Genomic DNA, 23,431 nt, shown 5'->3' on the forward strand with positions numbered 1-23,431 from the left:
GAAATTGATAATTTAAGAAAAAAAAACATCTACCTGGTAAATACTGCTTAGTTATCTTCTACAAAGCTTTCTTGAACGAAAAAAGCAAAGAAAGTTTTATCCTATGTGGAGATATTACTCCCTACTCTCCCCACCCCTGTCTGTCTTTTCTCATTTCGTGAGACCTGACATGACATGACCCCCAGTAACACCCTCAAAATGACACCCTACAATAAGACCAGGGATGGGGTGACAAGGATAAAATAAATTCCAATTATACATTAAGACTTCTAGAACTCTGCTTTTTACTTAGCACCAATAAGCGAGTTAAAAAATCTAGTAGTTACCCCATGAAATACCGTCTTCTATGATGTATTGGCCTAAATGTGCCAATAAGTGACGGTCTTATTGGCAAGAACTTACCTCTCCCTGCTACGTACATAATTCTGCCTGTTCTATTCACCTTGGACGACCTTCACAATGTACGGCCATCTTGAGTCATCAAAAGAAAACATTGCACAAATTCACAATAATCTAGAAAAGGGGGTCTGTTCCAATCGTGCAGAACAGCATTAATTAATATCAGAGAGCAGCAAGATCACGTTAAAATGTCAGAGTTCTCGATGGCCAGCCAAGATGAGGTTGTAAGACATTTTCCTCCAGGACCGTTGGACATTTATCGTAAACACGCTTCTTTCGACTGGTTTCAAATGAAAATCTTTGTGGATGGGGGAGAAGATGTGGTCAGATTTCAATACAATATGTGGAAAACCATGGAGAAAGACCCACTATTTGACCGTACAAACGATTGGAAATTGAGTATGGACGAACGCCGGCGTGTAACAATGAAACGATGCAAGAGAATTTCAGAGTACAATTTTTTGACGGACAATGATGTTATGGCAAGACCACTCTTGGTTCAGGTATTTGGTGACGCCTTAGGAATGTATGACTGGAGTTTGTCAACAAAAGTTACGTTAAATGTTTCGGTAAGTCATGCTTTCTGAATGGACGTACGTTACTTGTCCTGTCTTACGTGAGAGCTCTCCCCCCTCTCCCACGCCCCCACAAAATGCTTTGGTTAAGAATGTCAACCACATCTTGTAAATAATGTAGCTTAAGTGATCCTACAGAGAAATAAGGAGGCTAACCGCCTCCCGGTTAGCTCAATGGATAGAGGGCTGGACTGTTGTGCGGGAGGTCGAGGGTTCGAGCCCCGGCCGGACCAACACTCAGGGTCTTAAAATGATTGAGAAGAATTTGCTGCCTTTCTATAACATCAAGAAATGGTTAGATATTCTAGTCTTCTCGGATAGGGACGAATAAATGGAGGTCCCGTCTCCTGCAGGGTTGGGGTAGGAGACGTTAATTTCCCACACACGAGATTACTGTGTGATGGATGTCCTCCCCTGGGGTGGGATGGGTGGGAGGGTGGACTAGCACGAATGGTTCCTATGTTCCTTTCTAGTCCTTCCCCACTGCAAAACTTAATGCAGTGAAAATGGACTAAATTAAATTAAATTAAATTTCACTGTAACGAAACAACCTCTATTTTCTTGATTCAGATGTTTGCTCGTCAAGTTAAAACATCAAGCACACATGAACACATCCAAGAACTTGGAGATAAAGCTACAAGGTTTGAAGTATGTAACAAAATCTTGATAAGACTTTTAAATGACCATAAGCCAGAGAAGGTGGGCATGATTGATATAAGGATATTGTTGCTCTCACATTTCTCACATAATATTATGTTGATAATATCTGATTCTTAAGTTGGTCTTAAAAATTGGCTGACATTACTTCTACTTTTGTCAGGACCATCAACATAACAACCAATGCAGGCATATTATACATGGGTGCATAGTTAACAAATATGAGATTACTGTGTGATGGATGTCCTCCCTTGGGGAGTTGGTCATAAAAATTGGCTGACATTACTTCTACTTTTGTCAGGACCATCAAAATAACAACAATCAAGGCAGGCGTATTATACATGGGTGAATAATTAACAAATACGAGATTACTGTGTGATGGATGTCCTCCCCTGGGGTGGGATGGGTGGGTTTACTGGGCCCACAGTAATTGGTGCAAGCTGTTGCGGTGTCCCTGCCGGTTGGCGAAGCTAAATAAACTAAACTAAACTAAACTAAATATATTCCATGTTGCCATCGGTCTGTTCAGTAATAGATGAGGTAAAATGTGGTAACAACAAAAAAAAGTGGCACACGAGTGTAACCAAGTGTGTCACTGATAGTTTGGTAAAAGTGAAGAACAGTTCCCAAAAGATACTGTCAGCTGTCTGTTGGCCGTCTGTTGGCCGACTGTTGGCCAACTGTCGGCCGTCTATCGGCTAACTGTCAGCCAACTGTTGGCTGACCATCCACCAACTGTTGGTTGACCGCCAGCCGACTGTTGGCTGACAGTTGGCCAACAGTTGGTCAGTGGTCAGCCAACCATTGGTCAACTGTCAGCCAACGGTCAGCCGACAGTGGGCCAACAGTCGACCAACAGTATGTACGGTCTGGTTAACACTGTCGGCTGGCTGTCAGTAATGTGTCGGTATCATGTCGGCCAACAGTTGGCCAACAAGTTACCCACAGTTGAACATGGAAGCTATTGTTCAATTTTACCAAGAGTTTTACCACATTTTGACATCTTCTATGATCTATTTCTGTACAGACTCACAGCAACAAGGAATCTCTTTGCTTTATATGATAAAAAATATTTTGTTTTTGTTAATGGTAAGGTCATCTATGCATCCTTCTTCCAATTGATCATAAGTAAGAACCACTTAAAATATGTATTGTTCAATTTATCATGTAGTATACATCGGTTAATAGTGAACAGTGATAATAAATGACTGTGTTTACTTTGCTCCTGTATTCACAGGTCTTTGGTTGTTTTGCTTTGACTGAGTTAACACATGGAAGCAACACTAAGGGTGTTCAAACTACAGCTACTTACGATCCATCATCACAGGTTAGACTTCTCAGTAAACAAATATTATTCCCAAACACAGTAGCAGGAGGTAAAGGCTCTCAATACTACACTGTTTGCTTCCTCAAAAAACCCAACTTCTAAAGAATCTAGACCACAAATTTATCTAAAGTTGTTACACTGTGACAATTCAATATCTATTTGGGAACCTGGCATCACAAGTGGAATGAGTTTGTAAAGTCCTTTAATTCTGTAGGGAAATTTCTTTGTTTTCTCCAGTTTTCCTGCCTCTGCATAAACAAATACTCCCAATGTCCAATTTGACCATTAAACAGTGAAATATTGAGAGCCATTTTGTTTTTGTTCTCTGCTAAATCTGATGGGGTATTTATGCTTATCAGGGCTCCAAGCTCAAATTTTTTCAAAGTCACTATTTGGTGACCTCAAATTATTAATCCTCATTAGAAGTAAAATTTCAATCTGCACCTGTAAAAGACAACCTCTCAACACCTAGGAGTGACAAGCTTCTAATGTTCTCATATAATATCACCCCTGAACACACATTTAAAACATGAGAATAGAAGAAATCATGATGATCATAATAATAATAATAATAATAATAATAACACCTTTATTTAGACACAATAATGTTTAAAGCTGAACGGCTTGTGGGGCCGTGTGTAAATGCAAATAAACTCTAAATTAAATAAATAAATTCAAATGATGATGGTTTTTGAGGAGAGGGGAGTACCGGAGTACCCAGAGAAAAACCTCTCAGAGCAGAGTAGAGAACCAACAAACTCAATCCACTTATGATCCCAGTTCCGGGAATCGAACCCGAGACACATTGGTGGAAGGCGAGCGCTCTCACCACTACACCAACCCTGCTCCCCACTAAAGAAGCTCTTGATTGTGAAACAAATTCACTTTACCTAGCACCTTGAGAAATGTATAGAAAACAGTCTTAAAAAATACAGAATAGATGTATACTGATGTTAGGGTGGAGAGAGTTCAAAAAGAATATTTTTGCAGTAGCAATATGATTTTTTGGGCAAATGTTCACTAAGTTTTCAACTGTATGCCACAAACATCAAGTCATGAAAAAGTTGGAACACATGTCATGACAGCCAAACACAATATTGTCAAATTGGTGACTTTACTGCCAAATTTAGTCCCTCAGTTTTCTATTCTCCCTTTGGCAACCAAAACAGTTGCAGCTTGCATTGGAGAACTGCTTTTTTGATATTTTCTTATAAGCTAAATGTGGTCCCATTCTTTTCTTTTTTTCACATGTAGGAGTTTGTGATCCATACACCAAACTATGAAGCTACAAAGTGTTGGGTTGGCAACTTGGGAAGAACTGCTACTCATGCCATAGTATATGCACAACTTTACACACCTGATGGGGTCTGCCATGGACTCCACTCATTTGTTATTCAAGTACGAAGCACCACAGATCTCTTACCAATGCCTGGGGTGACTGTGGGAGATCTTGGAGAGAAACTGGGTCAAAATGGATTAGATAATGGGTGAGTTAACAAGATCAGACCTCAGTGACTTCCATCAGGTGATATTTATGTCACATTTGATGACTGCAGACGGGTAATCATTAACATCTAGGCGTGTCATGTTCAAGGGGAGAGGATTGGCACCATTGCATGGACCTTGTGTTCTGTTCGCACTAACCCTTCCGGGTCTAGTCACACCTGGTAAAGTCGTTGAAACAAAAAAAACAAAACAAAACAAAACATTTTCAAAGGGTAGGCCAAGTCTAGGGGCTGGACTAGGTACAAGACAAAAAACATCCAGATATTGGCATCTCTGTTCATCACTTGAATTGACCCATACCAGAATAGCTGATGTCAACATACTCATTTGCTTTAAGGTTTGTGTCTTTTAACCATGTTCGTATTCCACGGGAACACTTGCTGAACAGAACAGCTGATGTGACACCTGCAGGGAAGTATGTTACACCGTTTAAAGACCCAAACAAAAGATTTGGTGCTGCACTGGGTGCTCTGTCTGGTGGACGAGTTGGGATAACAAGTATGGCTGTAATCAATTTGCGGTTGTGTATGCCTATTGCTATAAGGTAGGAGTCTGTCCAGTAATACTTAGATCAACTATATGTTACAAGCTTATTTTGAAAAGATAATGATAACAGTGATCTCGAATCATTGTTAGTGGTCATTTTCAGCCAGGACATATGCAGAATGTTGAAACTTAATTTAGCCTAAAATATAATATACATGAAGCTCATTCTTCAGTATGGGGTTAGGCTCTTAAATAATTATGCCTGTGCATGTGGCATGTGGCATGTGATTCACTCCTTTGTGAAGCTTAATATCTAACTTTCAAATTCTGTCTCAGGTACTCTGCTGTTCGAAAACAGTTTGGCCCACCTGGAAAGGATGAAATTCCTGTATTAGAATATCAAATGCAGGTTAGTGAAGGTTCACTGGTGTATTTGTGTTTGAGGATCAGTTAATTTAACTTTAGGATCTGTTTGCTAGTAGGTAACTGAACTTTGCACAAAAATTTAAAAAGGCCTTTTTTTGGATCAGGTTACAAGAAAGTCTAAATTAAGATGCATTTATGCAAAGATTGCTAGTAAGAAGTTTACATTCTAAGTCTGCAGTGTAGTGATATCTTTAAAATAGACTTTAAGAGATCTTTGATAATGTAGCATGCAATTTGTAAAAAATGGTTTGTAGATTACTAAATAAATGTTATCATGCTATTCAGAAATTTGAGCATACCAATTTCATCCCTAACACCCTTACTCTAACCCTCTCCCCCTCTCCCCAACCCCCACTCCCCCCAGCAACCAAGGTTGTTTATTGTTTTCCCAACAACTCTTTTTCTCCTCAAGCTGGCAAGCAATTTGAGGTCATAAGTGGTCTGTGAGAGTTTTAGCACAAAAAAGAGAGCAAACCCCCTCTCGGACCTTTTGTTAGCTTGCTTTTCCAGAGGCTTCAAACTTTCTCACTAGAAAAGAAGTGTACATCCTGCAGTAATTTATTAACAAGTGCCTGCTTGTAGGCTACAACTTTTGGTATTATTGGTAGATATTTTTCATAAAACACAAAAACCATTCCCTCGTAAGTGAGGTCAAACTCTTACTCCTTCCTAGCAATGGAGACTGATTCCCAAGTTAGCAGCAACATATGCTCTAGCTTATTTTGCAAGGACCTTCTTTATGAATTTTGTTGAGCTACAAGTTGGCATGATGATGGGAGAATCAGGTGAAGTACAAGTGAGTTAATGTCAATCAAGTTTACAAAGAAAAATATGGCTGATTTAAAAAGAGGGGCAAAAAAATTAATAATTAGCCTTAAGAGAAAATTAATTCCTTATCAAAACCACAGTTACCACCACTGCAATCCTTTCTTGATATGTCCTTTGACAAACCCCTAATCCATAGATACCCACATGGAAACACTTAACGGGGTAAGTTTCTAAAGAAACTGAGGTACTGCATTGGTTGGGGGTATTACAACATTCCGGTACACTGGTTTCATCAACTGAGTTGAAAATGTAAACTAGCCACCCTACTGAGTTTATAAGCTGAGGTTTTAAGCTTTTGCCTGCTACCTGAAAATTGTGCATTATCTTCTTTCACTCCCCAAAACTTAATATTAATTCTCAATATTAATTGGTTGTTTGTTTCCGAGGGAAAAGTTCACAAATAACTTTAAAAACTTAAGTTATAATATTATAGTTGTTATTAGCATATCACATGTAGTAGTTTAAAGAGATTTGAGAAAATCCTCCACAGAATGATGTTCTTTTACAGCAGTGTAAGGCTTCATTTGATTAATTTGTATATATTTCAACGATACTGCTGAAGGACAACATGTCCTTCAGCAGCATGTCCTTACAACATTGAACAGATTAATGTTCTTTTAGTTTATCATTCAATATGATTTTGATGTTTACTTTTCAGGCTGCTTTGGGACGCGAGATCCATGCCCTGTCATCAGCCAGCAAACCTCTGGCTGGTTGGGTTGCGCAAAGCACTATTCAGGAATGCCGTGAGGCCTGCGGTGGTCATGGTTACCTTGCAAGTGAGTTATCTAGTAACCAACTTTACTACTATTGAATTTTCACTTTTAAGATCTCATATTGAGAAATTCTCCTTACTGTCTGCCATACCATTCTTATGGTGTTTAGTTCTAAGAATTTGGAATTAGATCAACCAATAATCTCCTAATTTTTCTTTATTCTCATCACTTGTCGGCTTGATAACTGCCTCCCGGTTAGCTCAATGGATAGAGCACTGGACTGTTGTGTGGGAGGTTGAGGGTTCGAGCCCCAGCCGGACCAACACTCAGGGTCTTAAAATAATTGAGAAGAATTTGCTGCCTTTCTACAATATCAAGAAGTGGTTAGATATTCTAGTCTTCTTGGATAGGGACGAATAAATGGAGGTCCCGTCTCCTGCAGGGTTGTGGTAGGAGACATTAATTTACCACACACGAGATTACTGTGCGATGGATGTCCTCCCCTGGGGTGGGTTGGGTGGGTTTATTAGAGGGCCATGTGTTAGAAAACTCTTTACAGGGTTAATCATGTAGCTACCCTCTCGAAATAAAGAACATTGTATTGTATTGTATTGTATTGTATTGATATTGTATTGATATTGTATGGAGAAGTTCTGTCTTGGTCACTCTTGGGAGTTTAAGGATTATAGATATCATGTTAAGCTGAATCCTTAAGGAAGAGCTATCTGATGGACTCAGGCTTTATCCATATAACCCTAGGGGATAAGAGCTAAACAATTTTAAATTCTATAAAATTCTGGTTGGTCTATTTCATTCTTGCACAAAAAGGTTTTCAAGCCATGCTTCTGCAATGCTATAAACAAGAATAACTTAATTTGCTCTATTGAGAAAATGTTTGCCATTTCTTAAACTGCTTCAAAATCTGAATAAAGGCTGATTGTTTCTAAAGAAACTGTTTGGGGCTGCATTAGTGGGGGTAACGAAATAATTTGGATATATCAACACAGTTGAAATGGTAAATTGGCCTCCGTAACGATTACAAAAGCTGACATTTCAAGCGTTAGCCTTCGTCCGAGCAAATAGAGGAATTGTGGGTTGTGTGTGCTTTTAAAGGCAGAAAATGTAGCTCCATTTTCTGCCTTTTAAAGCACACACAACCCACAATTCCTATATATTCGCTCCGACAAAGGGCTAATGCTCAAAACATCAGCTTTTGTAATCATTACGGTGGCCAATTTACCATTTCAACTTTATTGATATATCCAAATTGCTTCTAAATCTATTGATTTGAAATTGTTTTCTTTCAGTCAACAGGTTTGGTGAATTAAGGGATGATAATGATCCCAACTGCACTTACGAAGGAGATAATAACATGCTTCTATGGCAAACTAGTAGTTATCTCTTGTCCCAACTGGAAGCTAAACAGAAAGGTAAACTGCAGTGACGGATCCAGGGGGAGGGTCTGGGGGGGTCCGGACCCCCCCCTATCAGACCTGACACTTACAACTTTGAGACTGAAAGTCTTACATAGACAGGATCCAGTGTGGGGGATGCGGAAGAGAAGTAATCTTCCTCAAAAGAGTCCAACAGTCCTTTCTGAACCAAAGTTTGGACCTTCCCAAACAAAAATTCCTGGATCTGCCCATGAACTGCTCTGTAATTTTCTTTAGTTGTATCTTATTTTATATTATTTTGTTCTAGACCTATCAGTTTTCCCTACCTGTTGTTTCACAATTTCCATAAGAAGTAGATTCAGAGAGAAAAGCCAGTTAATGAGTTAAAATGATTCCATGGATGATTATTTGATGCTGTCTTTTTCATTTCCTTCGAATTCATCAATAGGGTTAGAGATTTTGTGGTAGCGTTAGAGTACTTAAATAAGCATTCCATTCTTGAGATGAGAAGTTTGGAATTGCCAGAGTTGGTTATTTAGACAGATGTGCTGTGACTGTCTACAAAAGAAACCACCTTGTTTTTAGGTTGTTGTATTAGTCTGTTAAGTATAAACTAAGAAGTTTTGGTTCAATTTGATCTACTGTGTATGTGGTGTGTGATAAATATTTGAAAGTGAAAAATATTAAATTCGGAACAGTCATAAAATGAGACCTCGCCATTCGCATTGTTTTTACACACAGGTTCCCATATTTCCAGTCCTCTTCACACATCTGACTTCATAAATGACATGGAACAGATCATGACACAAAAATTTGATGCAAGTACAGAGCAAGAATGTAGGAATCCTGATTGTAAGTACTGATCTTGTTAAACTTGAATTTTGGGACAGAGGATAACACTGACACATAGTGAAGAACCCTATGGTGCATTAGGTGACAATATAATTAATGCTGTATTGTTGTTCTTAATCCTTTGACCCTTAGAGTAACTAACATTTAATCTCTCCTGACCCCATCATCCCTGAATCACACATTGAGGTCATGAGAATGAAGAAAATGATCACGAACTAAAGAGACTCTTGATTGTTAAACAAATTCTCCTTATGAGTACCAAAGGAAATGTATAGAGAACAGTAGGGAGAATATGCATACTGATGTTAGGGTGTGCAGGGTTAAAGAGCAATAAGTATTTGAGTGCAGGTAGAATGTGTTTCTTTACCATTGGTGAGCAAAAAAAAAAAATGTCACTCTTCCCTTAAATAGAATTCCAATCCTTCAGTAAGTAATTCCAGTATTTTTCTTTTCCCCTGATATTTTTCTGGTAGTCACCTCCATAGTAGAAAATCCTGCATATTCTTTGGAGGTTTTTTGGTGATCAGATTATTCAAATGATTTTATTTCTGATTAGTTCTAGTTGGAGCATACCAATGGCTTGTTTGTTACTTGCTAAAAGAGAGTGCTCACAAGTTCCAGAAAGAGCTGGCAGGTGGAAAGGTACCTCTTAATGATTATGAGTGTATTTGCTTTTATTTCACAACATATATTTGTTTTTGTTCCCTTTATATGTTTGTTTATTGTTTTTTTGCAACAACATATAATTTATAATGGATTCATTAGCAGTAATTTTCTAGTCAGCCTTATAAGCCTGTCAAGGATATGAAGTTAACAATCTCTTTATCTTTGTTGATTCATCACAGGACTCTTTTGCAGCCAAGAATGACAGCCAAGTATTTTTTTGTAGATCATTGGCACTTGCTTTCATTGAGGTAACCTTTGTCTTCTGTTTCCCTTTAATATGTGTTAAGTAACTCATTATCCATTGCCAGCTTATACATTTTTCAGGGTCCTGAAATTAAGGGGTGGGCAACAAAACCTTGAGGGGCTGGGCTCTTATATCATAATGAAATTTTGGATATGAATAGTGTCCCTTAGGTACGAAAATCTTGGATTATGACAACAAACACCATCTTCCTTGTAGTAACAATGACAAGCCAACTGATTACTTTTTATTTCAGTGTACAATTTTGAAGAGATTCAAAGAAGCAATTTTCAATGAGGATGAAACTCCACAAGCACTTAAACCAGTTCTTCTCAAACTTTGTTCATTATATGGTGTGTCCTCTTTAGAGACGCATCTCACCACTCTATACCAAGGTGAGGCTACTAAGAAAAAGGAATGCTGACTATTTGTGCAAAGTTTTCTGTTATATGGTGATGCCGCCCTAAGGAAAATGTTTCTATTGGATATCAAAAAGGGCTTTCATGTGGAAATAGGATATTATTTGTCTGTTTACTGTAGGTGGCTTCTGTTGCTCAGTGAATGATGCCAGAACTGTAAGAGCAGCCATTCTTACTCTTTGTTGTGAGGTAAGCTATTTGCTTTTGTCAGCCTTACCTGAAATGTTATGCTGCATTAATTCCCCACATTATTCCTTACACAGATTTTCATAATACTATCTAAGGTTTTTACAACTCGAGTCGAAAGTGTTTTCAAGCCACAATCCGAGAACTCTGTCCAAAGATACTCCTGACTGAGTGAACGAGGCTTGGTATGTGCAGCAAGAAAACAGATGCTTCCATTAATGGAAAAACGGTTGGGAATTATTTTCTATCAGACTACGAAAACCAAATTCTTTCTCTGAGAGCCCTAGTTTTATAGCTTTCTCCAACAAACACAAACGCGTTGAATATCATGCATGTAACATGGTGTTAGGGGGATGAAACAAATGTTATAGTAACATTTTGAAATAATTCAGCTATTTTGTGTTTGTACTCAGTTGAAGAACGAAGCTGTAGCTCTTGTGGATGCCTTAGCCCCACCGGATTTTATTCTTAACTCGCCCATTGGTCACAGTAATGGAAAGGTAAACCACTTTGACTCTTGCTGATTTTTATTTATTTGCTGTTTATTTAATTTTTATGTCATTCATAACTACCCTAACAAAAGGGGGATGGTTGTGAAACTTGTCTAGAACTTTGGTCGACAAAAAACGTCAGAATGTTAAGTCAAAGCTATTTTCAAACCAGAACTTCTTATTGAAGCTAACTGATTCACTCTCTTCCTCAGGCTCATGAAAACTTACATGCTGCGATTATGCAAAAGCCAGAGAACAAGGAAAGAATTTCCTGGTGGAAGGAGTGTCGTCAACTTCCGAGTATCAGAGATCGTAGTAAGTTGTGATAGAGAACGCCGCCGGAAACGTTTGCTCACGGATTTTCTTCAGTTTTCTTCGCTTCTCTTCGGTTTTCTTCTGTTGACAAGAGAAAGTTAATGTCTTGTACTTGGCTCATTGGCAGCTTGACTGGATACATATTGATTGTCCAATGAGATTTGAGAACAGGGTGGAAAACAAGGAAGTTGCTCCTGGAAGGATAAAGTCACGAGAAATGACATGGTGATTGCTTCTGAGAAAGAGTTCAATAGTGATTGACAGCTTGTTAAAAGTTGCGCTTCTTACGAGAACAGTATGGGTTAAAACCTTTTAAAGCCGCCGTTGTTGTGTTTTGAACGCCCTTTCTAAATTTGTAAAATTAGAAGACTATTTATGATATTACCGGTACATCCGAAAACGTTTCCCATTCATAGGTTAAATATTTACTCAACTAAAGAAATAAATCGAAAAATAACATCACTCTTAGCTAAGTGTCGGACGTATTTCGGATAAGATGAAAATGAGGTAAAATACATGCTTTGACATGCAATCATCAAGCAGGGAAACAAATATGTTAATAGATGACAGTCTCTATTAGAAGCCTAAGAAACAGGTTTGTGAAAGAGCATTTAATGGGTAATGACCCTGTATGAGGGGCCACGTCTCATTCTTTTCGAGGGAAGGTTTCGCACACTGACCAGCTTTCCAAAAGTTTGGTTTAAGAGAGCACATCTAATACTTGGGATTTTTTTTAGAAGGGCATTATCCCCAGTCCCCTTCACCCCTTACATGGCCTCGAACGAAAGGGCAGTGCCACTTGCTAACAAACTGTCCGAAACGCAGGAAAACCCAAGAGATGATTGGTTTGAAACCTCAAAAAACCCTAACATAGTATGTATATTCTTCATTTTGTTCTCATTTCCTAAGTTTCTGACAAGGAGAATGTCTTAAACAGTCAAGAGTTTCTTTAATTGATCATTTTCTTTATTCCCTATGATTCAGGGGTGATATTGTGAGGAGAAATTAGATGCTAGTCACTTTCAGGGGTCAAAGGGTTAAAGAGGGTGGCGCGGCTACAAAGCAAAGCTACACCAATACAAAATGTAGCAGTCATCGAGAGTGCAATAAATTCTCTATTTTATTCTGTCACATCCTTGTTAGACACAGTTATTTTCCCGCTCAGCAGTATGCAAAACTTCTATTTAATTATTAAATATCTCTAATCAATAAAAAACAGAAGGTGCTATGAACTTTCTTAAAAAAAGTCCTGTTGAACTGTAAATGTTCAATTGAAAAGTTTAGGCCAAGGATTTTTGAGTACGTCATCCTTTAGCGTTAAATAAAATATTCGGTGGTTAGCAAGAATAACTCATATTTTTACCTTGAAATCTCACTGAAAATACCCAACGTTATGGACATATAAAGTTCAACGTCAGAATTTAGCATAGCGTCGGAAAATGGAGTATATGAAGAGTTTTAAGAATCACGGATGCGTTGTCGCTTCCACGACGTTTTTGCGCTACAAAATCGGGGCGAGTAAGTTTTAATAAAATCTTATAAAAGAGCTTGAATGGCATTAAAATTTGCCCACTTTAAAAGAGCAAATGGCTTTCTTATAACCTGAACCACACTTGAATTCAGAAATGTTGCTATGCTACGTAGCATGCGGACAAGACACCTTTAACAGTGTTTTCCAATACTCTCGCGAGTTTCATAGGTAAAACGTTTCTGTTAAATGACAACGATCCCAAGTGATTCTTACAACGAGGACTTAAAACTGTCAGTACATGTCCTTTGTTCACTTCATTGCCGGTCCCAAACAAGAAATCATTAAAAAACACGCTGACGAGCTTCAAATCTTCATATCCAGCGGATATATTTTGACACGAGCAAGCGCAAATCTTGGTTTGAATACGTAAACAAAAATCATTATGTTTACTGATTATAATTACATTTACTGTGCTTGCTAATGTACCACTATTCTATTGTAAAACGTAACACTATATTCATCACCAAACCTACAGAAAGAATTTGAGCAATGAGATATCAAATATTGTTTGTATTAGAAATTTGTCCTCTTTCTTACAGTAAGAATTTTTGCCATAAAATGGATCGTATGCAATGGAAATTTTTAAACCTTTTTTATAGGAATTTACTCAAATAATTTTTTGTTATGAGTTACAAATCAGCAGAATATTTGCAGTCGATAGTTGCCTTTATGAACAAGCAGTTTCCTTTGACGTAACTCGTCGATTCCAAGCCCCGATGAGACACGAATTGTGGGTAACCGAAGCCGAGCGTGGCACTATTCTTAACAGGTCTCTGGAAGCTCTTCCAGTTTGGATCCGGGCTAAACGATTGGCTAATATTTCTTTGGCCCCAAGTAGAATCTCTGTTTTGATCCAAAAGCGACAAGGCGATTTCGCCTTCGAACGGCCATTTCAAGAGCGAGTCGTATTCTCCAGGAAGAAGACGGACATAGAGCGATAGATGTGAGCCTTCCCCGCTGCCATTTCCGTACGGGAACACCACGATTTTGAACTTATACCCATAAGGACTCGTGTAAAATGAAGGACTGTGCAACTCTACGTTTGTTTTGTGCTTGGCGTCCTCAAATTTGTTCCAAAAATCGTCGATCTTCCAGTAGAGTTTACTATCAGTGAAAGGCTTACAATGTTTGACAATTTCACGCAATTCGTCAATTTCCTTTCTTTGATCGAGAGCAAGCTGTGAAACGAGCTCAAGATGTTTTTTCATGCCATCCTCTAGATGCTGTGTAAGGCTTCGTTGTGGACACTGCAAGAAAATGAAATACAAATTGTAGATAATTTCTTCCTCTCTGCCAGGTTGGATTTCCAATCATGTACAGAATTGTTGGGTTTGGTCAAAGCCTGGCTTTTAAATCTAAACCTATCGAGGATGTTTGTTTTTCTCCCACAAACTAACAAAAGTTGTATCAAAAACTAGCAATTCTTGTTTTCATAGGGGTTATGAAACCCCTTAAACTAACCCACGCTTTACGATTATAATGGAGAGATTTACGTGAAACGCGAACGGCGCGTTTACGTGAAACGTGAACGGCAATAGTGATCAAGTGACCTTGTTTTTCCCGCCATTTTTTCACGTTCGCCGGTTGCGCTTTGCCGCTTCAACGCGAAACTATACCGTTCTCTATTAATTTCCTATGGTGTTAAAAAGATGAATTTGTTTAACAATCAAAAACGTCTTAAAATGGTAATCACTTCTTGTATTCGATCTAGAAACATTGGACAAGAAGAGCCACCCAGTGGAATGTCCATTGCTAAATTATATATTATTATTATTATTATTATTATTATTATTTATTATTCTCATGGCCTTAATGTGTGATTCAGGGGTGATATTGTAGGGAGAAATAAGATGCTGGTCACTTGTAGAGCTCATAGGGTTGAGACAATTAGTCAAGATATTCCGAGTATAGGTGGATAACCACTGAAAATAAGTCCTCCAGCATCTTGGAGAATAAGTCGATACTTACTTGATGTTGACAGCCAACATGCTTAAAAGGACAATGAATGAGATTTGAGCGACAATCGTGGGTAAGATGGCGATCCACCTGGGAAAAAAACGGTGAAGGATTCATTAGGATACTTCATAAAATTCAAATTACCAAGAAACTTCATTGGAGCAACTGAGAAAACGGCAGGTCCAGAAAGGGACACGGTTACATCGTTAAGCCATTCCAGTTGGTTATCCAGCGGAACCTTCCATTTAAGGGACACTTAGAACCAGAACCCTACAAGGAAGGATTCATGGACACAAAGGCTCTAGAGCATAGCAGGCGGGGCCACAGTTAGTGTCCCAAGAGTCAAGGTGTCCCAAATTAGCGGGAAGTAGACGGCGTTGGGCTAAAATACTAAAAGTCGTTAGTCTTTCCTCACCTCTTCTCGTGGAATCTGTGACACACCACAACTGTTCGGGCAACTCAGAGGAAAGCGAGGACATACTTGAAGATGACTCTGTTAGGAAAGACACAAGATAATCTCGAGGCATTACAAACCAACCATAGATAAATTGTTAGAATAATCAGCAACTGGTGGTTAAAAAAAAAAATGTCCAAAATATCGGCAGGGCGACATCTTCGTTTAACTATGATCACATAAAAACTTCCCTATTTCAGAGGATTAATTGGCGTGAAAATGAAACTGTGGGAGGAAATTTAGAACAAAGATGTCACATAAAAATTAACCTTTTGTACGGTCTTCTTGCCCACCAGAGAGTTCTCTGTAGCTCAGTGGTGGGGCATCAAAGCACGAAATCCGAAAGAATAAACTTCGATTCCTCGACGAGGTCTCAGAGACTCAATGTCAATTCAATTTCGTAAAACAACAACAACAAGAACCAAAGGAAATTTGACATATCACTTTTGGCGAGATGATATGATGAATACGTGTATAAATAATACTAACCGGGGCTACATACCTGCATGTCTTCAAACTTGACTTGCGCACGACAATACTGACATTTGGTCAATCTCCTCGGACACTCCTCTGACATGTGACTTGTGATTTGACCACGTGATATTCTCTGGCCACAAGTGCACGTGAAAATGTCAGATTCTCTTTCAATTTCGATTTGACTCATTGTGTGAGACCTGCTTCGTTCTGAACCACGGTAGACCACCTCGCTACGGACATCATCACGACCGACGTAATTGAGGAAAGCTGGAAACGAGGCAGAACGCATGGGTGCAGGAGGACTGGAATTCAACGCTTCTTGCGAGGTGCTGTTGCTTCGATTACCGCCGCGCAAGCCACGTGGATCAAAGCGTACTGAGTGAGGCATACTCTGTCGTTTGCCTCCTCTTGTTATTCCTGGTTCTTCAGTTTGGGAATCAGAACGTCGACAACGTCTTAAGTGTTCCTGAAAGCGAATTTGTTGTAAAAAATTTCAAGCTAAATAATACATACATGTTCCAGATAGTGGCACACAGCTTTTTGCAATTTCTCTGAAAAAAAAAAAAAAAAAAAAAACGCAAACTGCTGGAAGCGTGGGAAAATGCAAGTGACCAAGTCACAATAGATAATAGTGTTGCATCTGATTGGTTGAGAGAATGGCGTGGCTTTTTTTTAGACCAATCGCTGACGAGAGATAACACCAACCTGTTTGTCTTTGAAGACGATTTCCACAGAGCAGTTTTCGCAGTAGACCCATCGGTGTAAGCAATCATTTCTCAAGTGATGCGGCATTTCGTGTCGTTTTAGTCTGACCCCACACCCATTACTGCATGTTACTGTCTCTTGGTCCGGGTTCCGACGGGCGGCAGGACAGTTATGGTTCTGAGGGAATAAGTAGTCTGAGTACATTTGCGCTTAAGGCCTTAAGGTTGAGTGAAGAGAGGCGGTGCAAGAGGTTACATGGGTGGAGTGAGAGGGGCGCCAGGGGTGCCTAGAAGGGTTAATGGGCATGAACCAGTAAGCTAAATGACCGCCTCCCAGTTAGCTCAATGGATAGACCGCTGGACTGTTGTGCGGGAGGTCGAGGATTCGAGCCCCGGCCGGACCAACACTCAAGGTCTTAAAATAATTGAGAAGAATATGCTACCTTTGCATAACATCAAGAAATGGTTACATATTCTAGTCTTCTCGGATAGGGACGAATAAATGGAGGTCCCGTCTCCTGCAGGGTTAGGGGTAGGAGACGTTAATTTCCCACGCACGAAAGTTCTGTTCCTTTCTCTTGGCATTCCCGTGGCGAATAAACTAAATTCTAAATTCTATCCATGGGATTATCGATTTGGAGATCCTGGAAGAATGCAGAAAAGGAAGACAAATCGAAAATAAAATAGCAACACAAAGGGAAAGGTCAAAATGAGTGCGCACTCCAAAGAACGAGGCTAGAAGCTAGGAATTAGATATGGTGGGCTCACATTATCTAATAAATAGCTGGACAGCTACAAGACACAACCCTTACCTGTAGATTCTCGAACGTTGTTTCCTTTTTACAGCGGGGACACTTTACCCATCTCTTTACACATTCTTTCTTTACATGTTCGGTGATCTTCCTCCGCTGAACTTTCTGACCGCAGCCTGCAATGCATTCCACCTGAGCGTACTTGCAATTGGCCATGTGATCCTACAGAAAATGGTAACGCAACCTTAGCGAGAGTCGGTCTGAGTGGCTTTTTGGTTCACCCGTCTTAGTAACGAGAACTGTTACGCGATAATTGGAAACTGCACCAGAATGTTGAATGTTTTAAGCCACAAAAACAGTGTTAAATTCAGAGGATCTTACCTCAAGTTTCTTTAACTGGCCTTTCCACTTACAGCCAAGTTGATAGTGGTCACACACAACATTCAATGAAAATATCATCTGATTCGTCACATCATCCGCGTAAATCTGTCACGCAATGAGTACAAACAGTAACAATTAGATCTTAGAAACGGAAATGGGTGTTAAATAGGGTTTTACAGACGCATTACAATTAAATGACGTGTTTATAATAAAACTGTTGTTTAAGTCTACGCGAAAAGTACCGCATTGAGAAGCAACACGGGTGGTAACGCCTAAATGCACTAGTCGTCACGAGGTCATGACCAATATTTACTGTAGTTATCTACAGATGTTAGATCCGAATTTACTATATTTAATCCCTCGCTTATGAAAGGATAACAAAAAGCACAATAACTCTCAACTTGGACTGAATTTAAAGGGGGGTGTCTCAGGTAAATTCTGAGCCGGGATCACGTCATCCCGCAAAAGTGCCTCCGGAGATAAATACCTCAAAAGAATAATGTAGCCGTGAAATGGCGTGGGAAAAAAGCAGCAACCTTGAAACTTGTATATAATTCATCTTACTAATTATACTTCGCGACGCTAGCCTTTGAACTACATTCAAAATTTGCATTTCTCTTGTTTTCTGGACGGGCACCGAAATGTACAGTTGGGAGGCGGTAAAACATTTCTTTCAACACTGGAATTGTCGCAAGTGGGGATTCTGACGTCCATTGTAGTTGGCAGATTCTGCGCTGATTTTATCGTGTGAGTGTACTGTTAGGAAACAAAAAAACACGCGCAATTGAAAAATCCTTAAGTGAAACAGACACAGTGTCTGGCTGTGAAGGTTCCAACAGAGTTGTTCTTTTCAAGTTTTTTTATCGCTTTAATCTAGGCGGTATTCGACTGAACAAGTTTACTAATTGCCTTCCCTCGTCGCCGCCACATACACTCAATTTTAGCATTTAAATGGGCGATGGATGAGCGCCAGTAGACACTTTAGTTGCAGATGTAGCAAAGAGGTTCAAGTTGATGCATCACCAACAAACAAAATTCTTACCTGAGACAAATCGATACTTGAACTGTCCACGGGACATCTCAGTCGGACTGCTTGCCTAGAAGGTGGATCAATCCAAATGTAAAGTCGCGGCATTTCAGTAACTTTACCGGTAGAAATGAGAAGTAAGCAATACGTTTGCAATTATCGACGAGAGTTTGTCGATTTGTTAGGCCGCTTTAGTAAACAACCATATCACTCGACGCGAGGATATGGCATTGACAGCTCATTTCAATCGCGTCGAAACTGAGCTACTAAGATGGGTATCATTTTCCACTTGACAAAAGGAAATTGGGCGTCACCATTAATTATGAATACTTAAATACAAGAAAAAGCTCAATATTTTCCTCGTGAACAGAATGAGCGTACTAATGAGCTTATTTACTGCCGGAGGGTCGTATTGTAAGGAACGTGATACGCGAGCCGCCTCAACAAAAGGACCACGAAAATTAAGTTTGACAATTCTTTTCGGCGAAAATGTTGGCACTTCCGCGGAAAATTTGACAGTGTGTCATAGTGTGAATATCAAAGTTAAAAACTAAGAGGGAAGAAAAGGGAGATAAGCATAAAGAAGCGGAAAAAAGAAAGGTTTAGTAAACGTTTATCGATCTGTACAATGCTGAGAATATTCCCAAGGTTTATGCAACCGCGAAAGACTTCTTTTAATAATTCTTGCTAATCACTTTAAGAACGACCAGTTTACGTAAATAACCATATCTGGTATCACTAACCCAATGGCATAACAAAAAGATGAGTGAGCAATATATATTTAGCCATTACAAATATCAAATCCCTCAAGCCCATATGGCTTATGCATAATTAAGCCCGCCCGGAAAGCATAATGTTACGGTACTAAATGGTAAACATTAGGGCTGACAATATTGGGGCTAAATTACTTTATCGCGATCCTTAATATTGAAAACTGATTTCAAGGTACAGTAAAAGCCAATGAAGATTCTGAGAAGTTGTCTGCTGACTCTTAAGCAAACACCTACAGAATTTAAATTCCTTTTCTGTATAAACAATTTATTTCTTCTTCAACGACCTCAGTACTTCAATCTACCGCATTTTACCCTAATCCAACCATCGACAGGAAAGGTACGTCGAGATTAAAATTTCCAAGACCAGATATGTCCACTTTTCATGCAAATGACGTTATTTGTGAAAAGAGCACTTGAGTTGGCACCATCAAAAGGTAAACTTCTAAGCAAACAGAACTGTATCTGATCAAAGCGAAACAAGAATTTTTTCGTAATGCATTGCTCGATCGATTGTTCGTAAGAGCCCATTTTTTTAAAAGCATAACAATAGATCACGCAACGAAAAAACCAAGGTCACAGCTCTCGCGACCTGCATGAATTGATAATGAAATTTTGCGATATGATTTCTCACGCAACATAAGACACCACGAAACAAAGGCACGCAAAGTATAAATTTCAATTCCGGTGCATTTTGGTTGTTTACTTCCAAGCATTAGTTCGTTTACTCAGTAAAAAACGCTTGTGTGCGTTGAATTGTGTTGAGTTTCTGTACATGACGTTCATCGACTGGAAGAAAGAATTGGTGTTGACTCAGCCATTAATTTTGCACAGAATTTCTGTCAAAACAATTTTGCAAACAACACCACTCACTGTAAACTTGACAGAGGTCTAGTCATTTCATGTCAGTTTCACTCTTTGTCACGCAACTGTTTCCGAACAGAGCTTAGCTATGAAGATCAACACCGCAATAAAATATGAAAAAATAGCTTTTCTCTCGGTAAACACTCCAAAGAATTGATGCTTCCTTACCATCAATTAAAATTTATCTTTTAATTTAGGATATGGTGTGAAATGCCTCATGGATACAAGAGATTATTGTCTTTTTTCCGCCCGAACGGAGAAAAATTTAATCTTTTGTGTACAATATTCCTTGGCTCAAAAACCACATTTCCAAGGAGCACATTGTGTAATTTGCATGCATTTGTCATCATTGCTGTTATTGATCTCAATACTCTTCTTATCTTTATCTCACGATTGCGTAAACTGACTGAAACTGTCTATCGACCGAAAATAAAAGTCTGGCTCATTTTGTGAGCTGGAGAGGATTTTCACAAGGAAACCTTAATGGCCGATTTGCAATTGTTTTCAGAAAAAAATTTGGGTTCCATTACCCAGATCAGAAACATGGAATTTCCGCATCAAGGAACGAAACACGTAATTTCCTGGGCACGGGTTTATACAAATCACACCTTAGAAAACACTTTACAATTTTCTTTTCCGAAAGTGATGAAAATAAAAGAGTTGCTAACAGACGCACAGAGTGGAATGTAAACTAGGGAGTATAATTGATTCGCAAAGATAAACACTTCTAGATTTTTTTCAACGACAGGCTCAATAGCTCGAAAGGAAATTCTTCTTGATTGTAAGAAGCACCATAACAACATTTACTGTTTACAATGCCAGAAAAATTTACTTGGGGTTCGAAAATTTCTCAACCTCGGTTCATTGTACCTAAAACATGATCAGCGCAAAAAACATTTTGTGACACAGTCCAGCCGGTGATCCGTCCGGAACATAATCTAAATTGTATTTTTTCCCAGAGAGGTTCATGGAAGACAACTGCGTTGTTTCTTTGATGTCAAAAATATTCCAGAACATACGACTATTTACAAAACTTTGAAACAATTATGGATATATCGGACAATATATGGAATCGTAGGAAAATTCAAATTAGATCGAAATGGATGCAACTGAAAGCTGTCCGAGATCACCTAAATGAACAAAACAAACGTTACAAATGAGATTGCCTGATATTCCCTCATACATTTCAAGTCTTTTGTGTGGAAAAAAGCGCTAATTTTGGTCCCTGTCTCGAAATATTCTACACAATGAATGTTTACGATTTAATCTTCCTTTTCTGAATAGGCCCTTTGTATATCGATCGCAGCTGAGAGGTCTAAATTCGCCGACGATGAGAGTCAGAATTGGTTCATAAAGCTAAATATCACCGAGATAAATGTATACTAGCATTGTTGTAACTTTTGCGATCACCTACTAGCCAACAAATGAATGATAGCTCGAACGCAAAAGGAAAAATAAGCTTGCAGGTTTTAATAGAAACCCCCACTGTGAATACCGAGTGTTATAAAATTGCTTGTAAAAATATTTGCACATTCTATCAAATTTTTATTCAAAAATTCGGTTTACGCGTAAAATATAATTCGCCACACAATGCAATAGAAGATCCGACAGAAGGGAACATTAATCTTTACAACAACGAATTAGTTGAGATTTAGCTGACCGCCCACATAAATCCCAGAAATCGTCGAGAAATAATTTTGTTCTGTCACTTTACTGGTTTCGCAAGATCTCACCTCAAGTGCGAATTGAAATCCACCAGATTTCTTTCTCTCAAAAGAAGTTAACCAGCTTAAGATTATAAGTTTACTCTATCAATCTACCCACGATCAAGAGGAACAACAATAAAGTAACTTACCTCGTGTTACTGAAGGCTCCATTGAGACAAGAATCGCAAAATCTGTGTCCACAAACGGACACTTGAACGGCGTTTCTAACTGGAAGGTGACAAATGCGGCATAATAAATTTTCGCTCACCGCCGGAACAAAATGCGCACGGTACCCTGGCATACTCTTGAAGAAGATCCACTTATACGTTCACTGCAAGAAGGAGAGAGCCGTTCCCCTCATCCGTTCCTGATGTTACCTGCTCACACCGCGGCTGTACTTCATGATTGACCTGCGAGAAGTTTTCATTGTTTGAATAAATTTTGCTCATACGTCTTGACTGGGCATGCCCAGAACAATAGCGTCACATCAAAAACGTGACAGAGCTGGGTGTAATATTTGCATGACAGGCTATTTGGGATAAAACTATGTTTCCGGTTAGGATTACTGTCCTTTTAAGATAAATAAAAATTTTGTGTACACACATGTGGGTGCTTTTACGGCGCACATTTCTGGACTTTTCTGCGTTATTTGAAGACCTCTGAGTCGCCCACGAAAACTAGAAAGCTTAAAATAATTTCTTCAACAACACAAAGAAATCGTATTTATATGCCAAAATTTTTCAACCTGTCACTTCGGAAAAGAAAAAACATACATTATACTTTCTGCTAAACATCCATTAACTATTGTAAAGCCTCTCTTATTAAAAGCATCATTCTTATGTCAAAGAAAGACACCTGGTCATTGTAAAATATTGAACAAAAATCTCGTGGTTTTAACGAGGAAACCACACAGATCATAAAACAATGCCCTGGTTCTTGCCTTAGATATCCTGCGTATTCTTCACTCCACCGCAAGCTCCTGTTGTTTAGATGTCCGGAAACAACTCGTACGGGCACCTCCTAGACTAACCTCGAGTAGTCATCGACGAATTCGGACATATTCAATTATATCCGCTGTTGAGTTGACAAAAATTGGGAAATATTTCAACATTCCATGTGTCCTCGAGTTTATCTCAAAGATTCCTAGTTATGAATCATTTCCGAGTAATGTTGCTTGCGTTCAAAATTCAGAACTGACGATGTTAGACCTACTCAGCCACAAAACTGACATGATGACAAATATTGGATGGGAAACATCGTTCCCAAAAAAATTAGACAATTTTAATTTCAATCTGGGATATGCCGTTTTGGAGGGAATAAACCCA

At 38.9% G+C, this 23,431-nt stretch overlaps 2 protein-coding genes across 3 annotated transcripts; one reads left to right on the forward strand and one right to left on the reverse strand.

Moving 5' to 3' along the window:
- The first annotated feature begins 69 nt into the window (after positions 1-69).
- On the forward strand, positions 70-12,615 carry LOC111344387 (peroxisomal acyl-coenzyme A oxidase 3). The gene is made up of 16 exons (XM_022951615.2): positions 70-968; positions 1,545-1,622; positions 2,869-2,958; positions 4,213-4,445; positions 4,802-5,008; positions 5,287-5,359; positions 6,050-6,172; positions 6,863-6,983; positions 8,228-8,350; positions 9,056-9,166; positions 9,723-9,808; positions 10,012-10,080; positions 10,330-10,468; positions 10,614-10,681; positions 11,092-11,178; positions 11,382-12,615. The coding sequence occupies exons 1-16, from the start codon at positions 588-590 to the stop codon at positions 11,493-11,495; spliced, it is 2,103 nt and encodes a 700-aa protein (XP_022807350.2). The 5' UTR covers positions 70-587; the 3' UTR covers positions 11,496-12,615.
- On the reverse strand, positions 12,587-22,561 carry LOC111345402 (TNF receptor-associated factor 4). 2 transcript variants are annotated; one of them, XM_088744045.1, is made up of 9 exons: positions 22,256-22,561; positions 18,782-18,836; positions 17,740-17,844; positions 17,419-17,580; positions 16,608-16,784; positions 15,928-16,368; positions 15,387-15,464; positions 14,984-15,061; positions 12,587-14,262 (listed from the first exon to the last, which is right to left on the reverse strand). In XM_088744045.1, exons 1-9 carry the CDS (start codon positions 22,405-22,407, stop codon positions 13,645-13,647), a joined length of 1,866 nt encoding a protein of 621 aa, XP_088600171.1. In that variant the 5' UTR covers positions 22,408-22,561; the 3' UTR covers positions 12,587-13,644. The 2 variants fall into 2 exon arrangements, with proteins under 2 accessions (XP_088600171.1, XP_088600172.1); XM_088744046.1 differs by lacking the exon at positions 22,256-22,561 and adding an exon at positions 18,304-18,495 and having other exon boundaries at positions 18,782-18,842.
- Positions 22,562-23,431: the final 870 nt, after the last annotated feature.

The sequence above is a fragment of the Stylophora pistillata genome, chromosome 13 (assembly GCF_964205215.1).
Source record: "Stylophora pistillata chromosome 13, jaStyPist1.2, whole genome shotgun sequence".
NCBI classification, from domain to species: domain Eukaryota; kingdom Metazoa; phylum Cnidaria; class Anthozoa; order Scleractinia; family Pocilloporidae; genus Stylophora; species Stylophora pistillata.

Coding starts and splice junctions, on each gene's coding strand:
- LOC111344387 (XM_022951615.2), top strand. CDS start 588: ATGTCAGAGTTCTCGATGGCCAGCCAAGATGAGGTTGTAAGACATTTT. Junction 9,167..9,722: donor AGAATGTAGGAATCCTGATT/GTAAGTACTGAT, acceptor ATTTCTGATTAG/TTCTAGTTGGAGCATACCAA. Junction 9,809..10,011: donor AAGAGCTGGCAGGTGGAAAG/GTACCTCTTAAT, acceptor GATTCATCACAG/GACTCTTTTGCAGCCAAGAA.
- LOC111345402 (XM_088744045.1), bottom strand. CDS start 22,407: ATGCCAGGGTACCGTGCGCATTTTGTTCCGGCGGTGAGCGAAAATTTA. Junction 17,581..17,739: donor GCCAGTTAAAGAAACTTGAG/GTAAGATCCTCT, acceptor CATTTTCTGTAG/GATCACATGGCCAATTGCAA. Junction 15,465..15,927: donor TCAAGTTTGAAGACATGCAG/GTATGTAGCCCC, acceptor CTTTCCTAACAG/AGTCATCTTCAAGTATGTCC.